This window comes from Kryptolebias marmoratus, linkage group LG8 (assembly GCF_001649575.2).
Source record: "Kryptolebias marmoratus isolate JLee-2015 linkage group LG8, ASM164957v2, whole genome shotgun sequence".
NCBI classification, from domain to species: domain Eukaryota; kingdom Metazoa; phylum Chordata; class Actinopteri; order Cyprinodontiformes; family Rivulidae; genus Kryptolebias; species Kryptolebias marmoratus.
The window spans coordinates 22,595,729-22,610,077 of record NC_051437.1 but is presented as its reverse complement, the minus strand read 5'-3'; the positions used below and the strand labels follow the sequence as shown (position 1 = coordinate 22,610,077).

Here is a 14,349-nt window from a genome sequence, read left to right as displayed (position 1 = left end):
TGTTTTTCAAGAGTAGTCGAGGGAAGAACCGAAAGTTAAACGTTTTTTTTTTTAACTAAATCAATGACGTCATGACGTCGGTCAGTGTGCGTTCGCGCCTACGGCCGGTGTTCTGACGATCTGGGCTTCCTCGTCAACCGTAGCTCGGCTAAACAGCTACGTCTAACGGTCGGTGCTACTCGTCAAAAACTGATACCGTCATGTTTACAAACCTGAAAACTACAGCGGTTCGTGTTAATGTTAAATATCATCGGATACTGAAGTGGAAGCTTAGGAGTTATGCTTAGCATAGCATTGGAACAATTTATATCCACAACATTTTTAATTTCCACCCCTGGTTATGACTAATTAAAAAAAGATAGCAGAAAATAAGTAGGGTTTGTGTGTCTCTGTGGGAAAGAGTTTAGATCCTTAATAGCCCCAAACTGAACACAATATAATAGTGATATTACTCAGAATTCAAAATGAACAATATAATTTACGGTAAAGTGAGAAATTATTTAACAAAAATCCATGAATATTAAGGATATTTTACTTTTGTTTAAAGGTACTCATTGCTAAGTCATGAAGACAGATTAAAAAAAAAAATCATCAAGTGAGAAAAAAAAACTGAACATTTTTTGATATTTATGGTTAATTTGTACTTATATTAAACATTTTTAAGCAAAATTTGTGAAAGGTCGCCGACTACCATGTGCATTTGTTTACCTACAGAAACACTTGAAGTGACTGAAAATCGGTCAACAATGTTGAAAAGCAGTTTGGGATTGAGAAGTCTGACAATTCTGGTGTATTGTTACTTATTTATGCTCATATTTGTTGAGTAAATTATGCAGGTTAGGTTAAAACGGTACTAATTTAAAAAGAGGTTTCCCAAAGGCTGCGTGTGTTCAAACGCCAAGCTCTTTTTATGGCGCTCCACCAACTAATGTGGTTCCAGACATTTATTTTTGACGGTTGTCTTACTCGTTCTTTCTCTCTTCTTTTGTGTTTAACAGCAGATTAACTCCTTTATTTCCATCTAAACATCTTCTCAGAGATCCTATGCTTGTCCAATTTTGTCATATTTGTTTACCTGTACAGAATATACCAGCCTCAAGCTTCCTCTTAATGTCAGTGGATTCAGCTGAGTGATTTTTTTTTTTACGTTGTGTTACATTTCAGAATTACAAACCAGTATATCTGATAAACTACTGGAGTAAACGCTTTCAACCCATTGGATATAGTTCAGGATAACCTTTTTTTATGTTTGATTTCATAGTCTGCAATGAGTACCTTTTAATACAAATGAGATTTTCAGTCTTTTGACAAACCCTGCAAACTGAGAACGTAACTCGAGTTGTGTTTGTTGAGATTTTATTGGCACAACAATTAGTCAGCTGTCTAGAAAAATAATTGCTATCTGCAGCTGGACTATTTAAACGATCAGGGTCCTAGTTACATGAACTGTCAGAATGATTGTTTTTGTGTGAAAAATTGTGATCTGCAAAGCTCTTAGTTGATGCAGTGTAGTGGCATAAAGGCTTTCTAATAAAATGTTGCCGTGATTATACCTGTTACTGTGTGTGCATGATGTGGCCTGCTATCTTTGAGTATATCAGTGTGTGTGCTTCTTTGTTTGCTGCATGTTTCTATTAAATGCCATCTTGCCTGTGTGGGTGTGTTCATTTCCATTTTGGTCTGCTCATTAAAACCCATCTGTGCGTGAAGCTGATGCGTTTTGGGTAAATTTTTAAGTGAATTCTGACTACGGGGCGCCCACTGTTTAGTAATGGCTTGACCTTTGTGTTGATGTACTGAGGACTTTAAAGAGCAAATGAGGGATTGCACCATTCATTTCTATTCTAGTTGTGTTTTTTCTCTTGTTGCCGTAGATCAGTGGAAATACCTTGGTGAAGTCCATACGTAAACAATAAAAAAGCCAAGAAATAGAAACCTTGTTGAATGAGTCCGAGATCATGTCTGCTCCATTTTACTTTCTGCGTTTACTATGGGTGCATTTTCATTTGTGGATTAGTATGTTTTTCTCCTTTTTTATATTTCCTTGTTCTGTTTTTTGATATTGTATGTATGCATTGTTGGTTTCTTTGTCTGTTTTCTTTAAGCCAATTTATTTTCTTTCAGTCTGTCAACTTGAGCTCTACTCTTGTGCATAATAAACCAGCATATGTGTGTGCAGGTGAGCTTATGTCTGTTTGCAGGTGTCTGCAATAAGGTCTCAGCACTCACATAATTCATGAGTATTAATGTCTATTTATTTATTTTAATATTAATGAGAGGGTCTATTTGGATGAGTGGTTTCAGCAGACAGTGACAGAAATATGGGGTCGTGTTAGTTTGTGTGCATCTGTGTGTGTGTGGGTGTGCAGGTTGATTTTCAGTTTAATTGGCTGCCTGTTGTGTGCACTTACATAGAGGAGTATATGTTTAAGGTAAATCAGGTGATGAGATGAGAGAAAGCCAAACACATGCAGACAGATGTGATAATTTAAATGTCCTCGGGCTATTATAAGTTGAGCTGGGTGTCTGACTGAGTGTCGGTGTGAATGTGTGCCTCCTCAGGGTGATGTGGTGATGAGAAAGAGTGTGTTTGTCAGCTAAATCACAGACGATATGGGCTGCCTGAAGACACATTTAAGCAGGCGATGTAAGGAAACTGATAAAAAGCAGGATGGACAAATGAATACACTGTGATGAAGCGAGATAGTGGAGAAATTACAATTCAGATGAACTGAAAATGAACAGAATTTTTAGTAGAAGAACTAAAGAGATTACTTTTTGAAGGACAAGATCAGATGTTGAAAAGGACAAATGAAAATCAGCTTTAGAGGTGGGAATGACTGTGTTTTATTTTGGCTCAAAAGATTCAATATAAGGTATTGTAGGTTAGTTTTCGACTCAGATTTGTAAGAAAATAGGCTAATTTTTTGCAGTCTCGCTGTAGTGTTTCTGACCAAGTGACCAGCGGTTGTGTTTTGTGTGGCCACCTTTTGAAAATAACATCCTGTTTTTATGTTCACGGTTTGGAAACCTGTATTCTAAGCCGTACATATTATGTTGTTGTGCACCTCCGCCCACATCATACCGTGCTGCAAACATCTGATACATTCTGGAGACACCTTTGAGAGAAAGGTGTTTGCAAACAAGATGCCAACACTCGCAGCCCAGTGAGATACTACCTTTAGAAGTGGCAGTAATGACCTGGAGTTTTTCTCCTCCTCCAGGTGTAAATGTGTACTCAAATTGCACGTATTGTGGCTCTTGTCAACATCCTTTTTCTTTTTAACTTCATAGAAGCCGAAGTCCTTCCAAACACTGGCTTTCACTGCAGAAGTTGCTGCTTGTATGTCACTTCTCTGTTGTGTTTGTCATAAAGTGTCCGGGTTCTGCACTTCCAGACTTTTATAGTTCTGCCTTTTGCAGGACGTTTTGACCATGAAATAATTAATTTTTAATATTTTTAAACCAACTCGGAATCATTCATGTCGTCGTCATTATCCCCGCCATTGACATTCTTTTTTTTTGTTTGTTTGTTCCTTTTGAAAGTATTAGATCTTTACCAATTTGGACATAACACTGTCATTCAGCTTCAACTGTGTGTCACAATGACTCTGTATCAACTCATGAATCAGACATGGCTGTGTGCGCTTTTACAGCTTTTCTGTCAGTGTGTTTATGTGTATGACTTTTCCTCGATGGACGTGATTTACCCTCCAGTGTCTGTTTGTTTTAACGGTGGTTGTCTGTACGTGTCCATGTCTTGTGTGTGTCAGATGATATTTTCATCAAATTGATCATGAGGAAAGGTGAGGACTTTTATTGACTCCCAGCTGCAGTTCTTTGTTTGTGTGTGTTACTGTCAAGATGTGAGGTCTCTCTGCCAGTGGGTTCTTTGGCGTCTGAAAGCGGTGCAAAGTGCCAGCCTCGGCAGTTACATGATCAAACCCAACAACCTCGAGGGCAGGGGCAATGATCCATGCATGTGTTCTTGTGTGTGTGTCATAGAAAGATGGAAATATGAGCCTGAATGTGTGTTTGTGTATCTTTTTTGGATGAAAACTATCTGCATTGCATTAATTATTGATGCTTTTGCATTCTGGTTAGTTATTTTGGTGTCTTACTGTGTGCCTGCGTCTGTGTGCGTTTCTTTTAGGCCATCAGCAGGTTCTAAAGTGGGTCCTCAAGGAGCCATCTGTCTTTAGGCTACTTTCAAACCCCGTCTGCTCTGGTTATATGGAGGGCACTGGGTGTGGGTGTGCTTTGTGTGCAGCTGCTGAATGTCAGACAATGTGCTTGTCCAAAATACGCTTAAGGAAAGGTGAAGAGAGAAAGTCAACATGCATCCCTGCATAAGCTTTTTATGTGTGCTGTGTGGGTGTTTCAGACTCTCGAGACGCTCCAGACCGGCGTTTGTTTGACTGGCAGCCAAATCTGTGTTTATTTTCGTCTGCAGATTTGTTCATGTTGTTTTGACTTTTCCATCCATTTCCAAAGCAGCAGACTCAAAGTCTGCAGGAACATGCTTTCTTTCCAATTTATTCCCTTTTGTCCTGCAGACATGCACCCTGAGTCTTATACACTTGTCTTCTGGCAATAAAAAAAAGTAATTTAGCTTTTTTTTTATTTTGAATTCAGTGTTTTCAGAATTCAGCACAGTGGTGTTTCCACCATCTAATGAAAAAGTTATTTATAATTTAGGCTTGTATTGTTGATATAGTGTATTAACAGAAAGGAAAAAGATACTTTTTTCCAATGAAGAGATTCCAGTGCTAGACCAGAGGTGGCATTAGAGCTGATTTTTAACTGGTTCTTTAAAAATACAGTTTAAAACTAGTTTGGCTTCCTGCAGCCTGAGAGCCAACCCTGAGCCACAATAAATGTATTTTTCAGTAAATGTCTGAGTTTCCTTCTGGGTTTCTTTAGAGAATCACAAAGCAGAGAGCCACTTTATCTCCACAGATCACAGGGTTCATGCCATTATTGCTGTAAGTATATGTCCTAATATAATAATATATCTATTTTACAAACACAATTTTAGCCAGTAGTTGGTGCTTGTGAACACTGCTACAAACAGGAAGTGCAAACACAATGTTTCAAACAGGATTTCTAAACACTAGGTGGTGATTTTAAAAGAGACAAAATGTTTATTATTGGTGCTTCAAACAAATAAAAAAACTGATAAAGTGAGAGAAGGGAGGAGTTAGGATTTAAATGAATTGAAAATGTAAGGAATTTTTAGAGGACGAACTAAGTGCTTATCAGCTCAGCTGAAAACAAATGTGAAAATTATTTGTGAAGGCAGCTTTGACTTGCTTTAAGTGTGTAAGATCTGATTTTAAAAAAACACACAGACTGCAGGAAGATTATGAGTTCATGTTATTTCAGTGTTAATTTGACTTCTTAATCAGTTTGAAGCAAAGCATTGTCTTGGATTAAACAAAGAAAATGTGAAATTAACTGCATGAGTTTGGTTTCATTGATATAGCATTAAATTGACCCGGATATAGCAAATTATACAAATAGAATTTCACGGGACATGATTTGTGTATGTCTGTCTGTCCATCTCTCTCTCTCTCTTTCTCTCTTTATATATATGTGTGTGTATGTTCGTGTGTGTGTGCATGTATAGGTAAAGCCCGTCATGTCTGGGTAAAATAGGCTTGTTTGTTCACAAGATTTGTCTTGATTTTGTCTTAAAACATTTAAATAAATGAAGCAAAATATGCTGAAAATATTCATTCTTGTTCAGCATTTGAATGTTTTTGCCCGATTGTTGTAATTACATATATATCTGATAACTTTGTTATCAGACAACGTAGCTTTATTGTTTTAAAGTGTTCATGGGAGAAAAGAGAAATACTTCACAGACAACTTACAGCACACTCATGTATTCACTGACTGCTGAGATATCAATGAGTTGGGACAGTGTTGTTAGTTTCTTGCTTTGGTTTGACAGAGGCTGATTTGTTCTTTTTTTTTTTTTTTCTTTCAGGTGACAGATGTGAGTTTGACCGGAGGCAGGGTAGGTGTATGCCAGGTGTGTGTCGTAATGGAGGGACATGTCGGGAGCTTTCCGGTGGGGGTTTCCGCTGTGAGTGTCCTGCAGGAGGCTATGAGCGTCCATACTGTACTGTCACTGCCAGGACCTTCCAACCCAAGTCCTTTGTCATGTTCCGGGGCCTCCGGCAAAGATTTCACCTCTCCATCTCATTGACGTAAGTAGAATAAGAAGTTTTATTCCTGCTTGCCTTCTTCTTCTTTGCTCTCTCTCTCTCTAAATGTTTCACGCAGAAAATTAAAGTTTTGTTTTTATACTCTGTCATCTTTCTTTTTCCTCAGCCATCTCTCATCATTAAGCCTCCCTCAGACAGAGATCCATAATCATTCCTCTTTGATTCTCCGCTCTATTACAGAGTTTCTTTGCTTTAATCTATTTATTTCATTTATGTGTGAGATTGATCCTATTACCCATGGCTTCTTCTATGCAGCTTCCACCTTTCTCCACTGAGAAGTGCGGTTTCTCCATGCTCTCCTCTTTCATCTGTCAATTTACTGGTTCCAGTAACATCTTCTTGGCTCTCTCTCTCTCTCTTTTCACCTAACGTTCTTATCTTATATTTGATCCCCCTTTCAGTCTCACATTTTTAGAGAAAGGCTTAAACGTGAATGATCTCATCTTATTTCTATCAAAACATCAGGAGAAATGCAAAAGACAAGTTATTTACATTACAAGGTGTATTGTGAATTTACACATAATTTAGTTTGGTAAACCACAAATGAAGACAAAGGTTGCTCAAAATCAAGTTCACCCAGATAATTTTAAGGCTTTACATTTCTTGGAACTTAAAATTATTATTGTAGTTATGTTTACATTTTTTTATTTTAAACCTATAGTTTAGATATAGTTTCTAAGATTTTTTTTGTTTAATTTTATAGTATATATCTAAAGATTATGGAATGACGTAGCTCAGATTGTCTGCTTAGTTTTCACTCTTTGTCTCGCTCATCCTCCCTCCTTTGTTTCCCTGCTGCTCCTTCGCCTCTTAACATAACGAGTGCTTGTCTAAAGAAGATCTCTAGTGGTCCTTAAGTGTGGTCAGACAGGATTATGGGATGGTTGCCACGGGTAATGTCGTTTATGGTTAGTTGCTAAGGTGATGTCGCCTGTGGGGGGGTGGTTGCTAGGCTGGTGTGGCCACCATGAGTGGTTTCTGGGAGACATTTCGGTCATGATGTTCTGGTCGACTCGAGTATCCCTGGCGCCTTAGAGCACTACCTATGACTTGTTCTATTGATTTGTGGTCGCTGTTTGTGTAGCGGCGATCCGTCAAGGAATGAAGTGAAAGGTTAAAGAGGGTTTCTTTGTTAAGTTCAATTAATGAGCATTTAACAGCTCTGTTAGCATTACACCTCAAGAACCCCCTTGTTGGTAAATGTTCCTGTTAGTAGGGATTGTTGCGATGTTAAAATACCCAGTGTTTTGGAAAATGTGCCTGAGTAAAGTTATTGGATTCTCTGTTCCTTTCACAATTGCAATCAATGAGTGCTTAAGAGTGGCAGAGATGTTGTCAACAGTAATTGTATGCTTAGTTTGCCCCAAAATGACTTTTACATCAAAGAACCCTGTATTTTTTGATTTAAAAACCAAAAAATACTTGAAACTTAACCCCCTACAGGGTAAAATTAAGTTCAGATACTTTAATCGTGACAGTCTAAGTGGTGTCTAAAATTAGAGGCTACTTTTGATTGACAGACACCTCTGATTTCTTTTTATTTAGCAACTTGTTTAATAAGCCTAGGCTGATATGGGCTTTTCACCACTCTGGAAAATAGTGTTTGCTTCCGTGGGGCTAAAAGCTGTGAAAAAATTGGTAATATTGCTCAGCTTGATGATAAAGTAAAAATAAAATATTTCAGCTTGAGCTAGAAGTGTATTTCCAGGGCAGCTGGAGGATGTTGTGTGTATGAAAGTCCTGTTTATTGCAGAAACTTCTCATTTCTTCAGCAGTGCTGGAACTCTCACTGGCTGCTGAGCTGAAGGGGTTTGAGGAATCAGAATTATAATGAACACATAATATTCATTTATGCAGTTTTATTGCTTTTGGGAACAAGTCACTTCATTTTAACATGGACTTCAAATTTTTACTAACAGCAAATTACACTGTCAGGAACATAAAACGCATGTTGCTTTGCATTTATTTTCTCCATCAGATTCACTGCATCAGAGATGTGTTAACTTCACTTAAAATCTGCATAAACAAAACTCAAATCATAACATTTTTTCAGATCAGTTCCTGATGACGTAGAGCTTGATGATCTAAAAAAGCCTGGCTGCAACTGAATTACCGTAGACAATTAAATTATCCTTAAATTATAAGACTGACTTGCAATATAAAGTTACAAATATGATGCTACAGTACAAACCAAATATATTATTAGTGTTCGAGTCCTTAATTGCATTTTTAACTCACTAGAATAAGACCCAGTCAGAGCTTTCACTTTCAATGAACTTAAATCATTCAATTCAACCATTTCAGACGTTTATTATCTTCTAGCTCAAGGGCTCCTGTTCTGTAGCTGAACCTGACCTCTAACATTTGTGCACTTACAGATTCATTTTTGATTCTCTTGTGAGATCAGACCTGCATCCATTTAACCTTACTGATGGGAAAGAGACCTGGAAGAGAAATTTACATTTCTTCAAAAAGTGCCAGGGGTCAAGTGAATGAAAAACTTAATTCTAAGTAATTTAAAAATAGAAAATCAAAGCCTTTTCTTAGGGTATTTAAAACTTTAAAAGATAACTTTTATACTTCAGGTGTAACTTTTTTTTGATAGAGTTATTTTGTGTTACAGGTTTTTGCAACAGATGAAAAAATCTTAGTAGCCTGATGCCTTTTTTGCTTCCATTCACCATCATTAGTTCTGTGAAATTCTATTTGTATAAATTGCTACATCAGAGCAAATTTTATGCTGTATCAATCAAACCAAACTGATGTTTTGTTGTTTGAATATTTTTGTCAATAAAATGTCTAAACATATACTTAAAATAATCTTTAATATTATCACTGTAATAATGCATGATAGTTGCATAAAACCTGTTTTCTGTGTGTAAATTGTTTAGTTTTGCCACCCTGGAGAAAAGCGGCCTTCTCTTCTACAATGGACGCTTCAATGAGAAGCATGATTTCATTGCCTTGGAGATCCAAGAGGGACAAGTGGTGTTCAAGTATTCCACAGGTACTGCATCAGGATTTGTGTTTGACTGAATTTTTATTTTTGTTTTATTTTGTATTTTTTTTATTCATATTCCCTGAAGGAAACCTTTGGGGAATAAAATCGTAGCCCATATGTCCATTGTATTGCTTTCATGTAGTTGTATGTTTTTCTCGCGTGCCACGAACATGTGCAAATTGTGAAAACAAATTTCTCTCCAGGGGCGATAATATCTAGTTATCCATCTACTTGCACCCTCAGGGAGTAAATACCAGCAGCCATGCTAAACATAATAATAAGGATGAATAAAGTTCAGGGTATTTGTTTTATATTTGTGCATGAAAACGTAGGGAGATACGTATAATTTATTCTACAGATTGTAATACAGTTTTATTTCTGCAATTGCTTTCTAAATCATAAATATATTAGCAAAACACGTGAGTATAAAGAATGTGCATGCATGAGTTACATTTTTTTGCCTGCTTATGTTTTAACCCAAGCGTCATAGCTTCATTCATCTCCCTGCAGGTGAGTCGTCCACTCAGGTGAGCCCCTTCGTGCTCGGTGGTGTGAGCGATGGAAACTGGCACACAGTTCACATCCATTACTACAACAAGGTGGGTTCTTCACACCAGTACACTGTTTCAAGTCTGTCATTACACCTCTGATGTTTGTCTGATGGCATATCAAAAGTTTTAAAGTGGTTTGTTTTGCTTATTTGTGCTTCTGATGCTTCAGCAGAAAAGTTTTGGGGTTTTTTTTGCAGGCAAAGCACTTTGGTTTGAGATGTGTTTGTGTGTGTTTGTTATTACGTGGGCGTTTGCTTGTCCCCATTAGATCCATGCATATTCGCTGCACATCTCCTTTAATTTTCTTCATATTTTTTTTCATTTTCCTCAGCCAGCTACACGCTATGTGAGTATGAATGTGTGTCAGGATGCACATACAGCTCTTCCCTGCGTAGTTCCCTCCCTCTGCTTTTTCTGTCCTTGTCTTTATTTAACCAAGAAATATTGAGAAAAAAGCAAATGTTTGTTGTAACTCTTTTCTGAATCATTTGTGGTGTCTATTACTTGACAGACTAACTCAAATTTTCCTCCTTTCCTATTAACATTTTGTATAGTAGCACTTTAGATACTGTTCTGTGAGGTGAAACTGTTATTTCATTTCTGATGTAGTGTAAAACTGCAATGACACAAAGTCTTTATTTAGCAAACTACTGTTGTTGTTCCTGCATGCCGTTTTGCCTCATGTTGTTTATGGTTTTCTGCTTGTTTGGATCTATATTCAGTCTTGTGTATGTATCTGTGTGTTCAGCCCAAACGCAGCATGATTGGGGAAGCGCAGGGTCCGTCTGATGAGAAAATAGCTGTGGTGAGCGTTGACGACTGTGACACGGCTCTGTCGCTTCGCTTCGGTCTGCAGCTCGGAAATTATAGCTGCGCTGCACAGGGCAAGCAGACCAGCAGCAAGAAGTGAGTTCTTCGTTTTGCTTCTCAAGTTTTTCTTTTCAGTGTTTTTTATGTAGTAATATATGTTTGTGAACTAAAAGCACCACGCATTGGACAAAATGCCTCTAGATATCTCATACAGTAAGACATAACATAAATATATGTTGAAGTCTTCTGACATTTAAAAACAAATGACTAATGTATTTATGTGTACTCTTCTTGTCTGTGTTGTATATTTGCATAACATTTAGAAAAAAATAGGCCGGAAATATCTTTCACCTCCCATCACTTTAATTTTGTGCTTTTGAATGATATAAGAAAGGTTTGTTTTGTAAACCACTTAAGACTCAAACTGAGACTCAAAGACACATCATTTATCTCATACTATTGCATCAATAAGCCAAAATGTCAACACTAGTTGCCTTTTGACTTGTTAGGCTCTTATTTTTATGGTTGAGACTATATCATCATTACTCGTGTGTATTTAGTCATATAATTACAGTTTTATTTAAAGGGGTTTGACAAACTGCCATGCTCACATTTAAAGCAATTTTTCAATCACAATCAACCTAACAGTCTTCGTACTGGGAGAAGAAGCTGAAGGTACAGGGAGTCCTAGAAAATGAAAAATTTTTTATGAGACAACAGGCTATTCACTGCACATTATTCAGCCTTGTTTCTGGAAGAAAGTTTATTTCATAGATCTATTTTACCTCCAGTACACTGAGTGAACGGCTCTGAATAGTCATTGACCCTGAGCTGTGGGCAATGTTTGCACAAGATGTGCCAGCGTCTTTGCAAAGACAACTTCCATTAAACATAATCTGTGACTGATTTGAGGCTTAACATTTATTCAAAGGCAATTTTTTACTAAGTAGAAAACCAATACAGCTGATCCGCAGGTGCAGCAGTACTGTATATATGTAGTTCTTTAGATAATAGCTTTAAAATGAGAAATAATGCAGTAACTGAACATATATATCTATCTATATAGATATATAGATAGATATATCTATATATCTATGTAGATATATATGTGCATGTGTGTGCATTTACAGCTTACAGCTTAATGAAAAAACAGTGCAGTTATGACTCACGCATTCATTTTCCCAATTATTATTCATTTCCTCTGTTCCTGTAACTCACTGTAGCAGTCAGTTGCTCATCATGAAAATGTTTTTCTAAAAGCTCCTCAGAAGCTCTGAGTCATGGATTGTTTTCCAGACCACATTCCCAGCAGAACACTCACTGATGTCGATGCAAACATTGCAGTTGCTTGATCTTATTATTTACATTCTCCTAATTGCCCACTGATGACTCTTACACATCTGGTACGCCAAAACTAAAAAAAAAAAAGAGAAGATTTAGAATTGTAAGATGATCACTTTAATGTACCGTTAATTAAAACCTGGTGGTAATTACAATCTAACACAGATTTAAAGACTCTAATCTGGTAAAATCCTGTTTTAAAATCTGTTGGAGAGGATTTCCAGGTATAATCCCAGGGATGCAGTGACTATAAAAAAACTGAAACCTGGGGCTTTAATGAGACAACTCTTTGACATGATTATGCTCCTTTGTGTTTGTGTGTATCTCATCATCTTATTCTTCATGCCTTTCCTTTCATTACTCACTGCATGCGCCACACAGTCTTTGATGCAAGTATATATATAAAAAATACATATATAAATTATTAAAGCACTGTGTTGTCCGTTCTGTTTGACCTTGTCAAAACAATGTGGACCGTTCTTCTGATTGATGACTGCTTTGTCAGTGTGCAAATGGCTCGAGCTGCACCAACAAGTGCACTGAACACACGTAGTTTATGCATAAACACGCTCTCAGAAAGCAGTCTGACATTGTGAGGGTGTCTGGCCTGCCTCTATACGCTCTAATCATGCTGGGTGTGTCCTGTCAGCTCTAAGTGAAGCAGAGAAAAGAGGAGACAGATCAAAGAGGAAGGCCAAAGACGAACACTTCAACACTCCTTTTTTCCACATTTATCCATTACCAGCCTCCTCTTGCTCAGTCTTGACATCCTCTTCTAATGAATCTCTCTCTTGATATTTGCTTTAGCTGTTACTTATAAGCTCTTGTTTGTTTGACTCCTTCTGGTATCTTTTGTCTTTTTGGCATTCTCGAAACATGCTCCACAGTTGTCTGTTTCTTGGCTCGCAGCACGCATTGTCAGATCTGAAAGGAAGTAACACACTGTGGAGTTAAATAAACATAATGCTGTTAGACAGACAACACAAGTGCTACTGTTTTGTCATGTTTTCATCTCATATCCCATAACTGTGATATGCTGCCCTCAGAATGTTCTTTCTTACATTCTCCCTGTTTCTCTTCCATCTTCCTTCTGTCTCATCATCCACCTTTACTCTCTCCCTCTCAACATTTGTCTTAATTCACCCCTAATCACTTGTTTGTTTCGCTGCCTCTCCATCTATCTTTTTCAGTTACGTTTCTCATAGCTTTCACACTATTTCTTGATGTGCTAACATCTACAGTATGTCAAGTCTCTTTTCTTTGTCTTCTACCTTTTCATCTCTCCAGGCATTTGCTGTAGCTCACATTTAATCTCTTGTTTGTTCATCTCCATCTGTCACATTTTCCTTCTCAACTTTTTGGCATCTTTCTTCCTCTGTTAGTTTCACATCTCTTCTGAAAATATTATAGTAGCCTAATTTATTCTGGATTCTCCTTTTAAAACGTACCTTTGATGGCACATTTAATCTCTTGGTTTGATAAATCCCTCTCTCATACATATAGGTCCTTTTCATGTACTTCATTTTCCTACGTTTCCTTTTTTCATCCCTCTCCTCATCCTTGAGAAATAATCCCGTATTTCAGTCCTTATTCCCTTTCCTTTCCACTTTATTTTCTCTCTTTTTTCTCTCTTTTTTTCTTAGGTCTTTGGATCTGACCGGTCCATTGTTTCTTGGTGGAGTTCCCAATGTGCCTGACAACTTCCCGTTTGGCACCAGGGAGTTTATCGGCTGTATGAAGGACCTGCATGTGGACAGCAGGGCCATAGATCTCGCTGGATTCATTGCAAACAACGGAACCCTTCCCGGTCAGCATTACGAATCCAATTTACTGTTTTTTAAAACATGAATAATTACACATTCAAAACAGTTACTATCAGAGCAAGCCTTTGGCCCTAGTTTGGTTTTACCATTCTCTAAAAAAAATGCTGATTTTCTTTAAGCCATCATAAAAAATGTGTATTTAAACAAAAAATTGAAGAGTTACAATCTAAATACAATTCATATCCATAAATTTCAAGTTTGATTTTAACTAAGCAGTCAACAACTTTTAAAGTCACAAGACTTTCCAGGAGTGTTAAAAGCAAAACTGCACGACACAAAGGCATGATATTTGGACTATTTAGGGTACAAACTACTTGATAATTTATTAAGGAATGATGTCTCTTTTTTTTTTCCAAGGTTGAATCAAATACTTAACATCACGGTTTGTTGGAAGAAATTTCCATTGAAAAGTCCTTGTAAAAAAACAACCAATTTTGTGTTTTTGAACCATATTTTTTTCCCTTGGAGTATTAAACTTTCTCCCAAGTTGGTAATTCTTTTAAAATCAAATCATCCATTAGTCCACTCATGAACATACTGAAATGTTTCAAGCATGAACTAAAATAAAAACATTAAATAAAACCAGTAAA

At 37.1% G+C, this 14,349-nt stretch overlaps 1 protein-coding gene across 3 annotated transcripts in view; it reads left to right on the top strand.

Annotated features, from left to right (window-relative positions):
• celsr3 (cadherin, EGF LAG seven-pass G-type receptor 3) overlaps positions 1-14,349 on the top strand; it is a 90,842-nt gene that overhangs the window by 35,138 nt on the left and 41,355 nt on the right. For 2 of the 3 annotated variants that reach the window (XM_037976965.1, XM_025004875.2), the window contains exons 4-9: positions 5,993-6,215; positions 9,125-9,240; positions 9,745-9,833; positions 10,117-10,131; positions 10,534-10,691; positions 13,580-13,743. In XM_037976965.1, coding sequence (XP_037832893.1) covers positions 5,993-6,215; positions 9,125-9,240; positions 9,745-9,833; positions 10,117-10,131; positions 10,534-10,691; positions 13,580-13,743 — 765 coding nt within the window. The remainder of the gene's footprint in view (positions 1-5,992; positions 6,216-9,124; positions 9,241-9,744; positions 9,834-10,116; positions 10,132-10,533; positions 10,692-13,579; positions 13,744-14,349) is intronic. The other variant, XM_017411253.3, reaches the window with a different exon arrangement.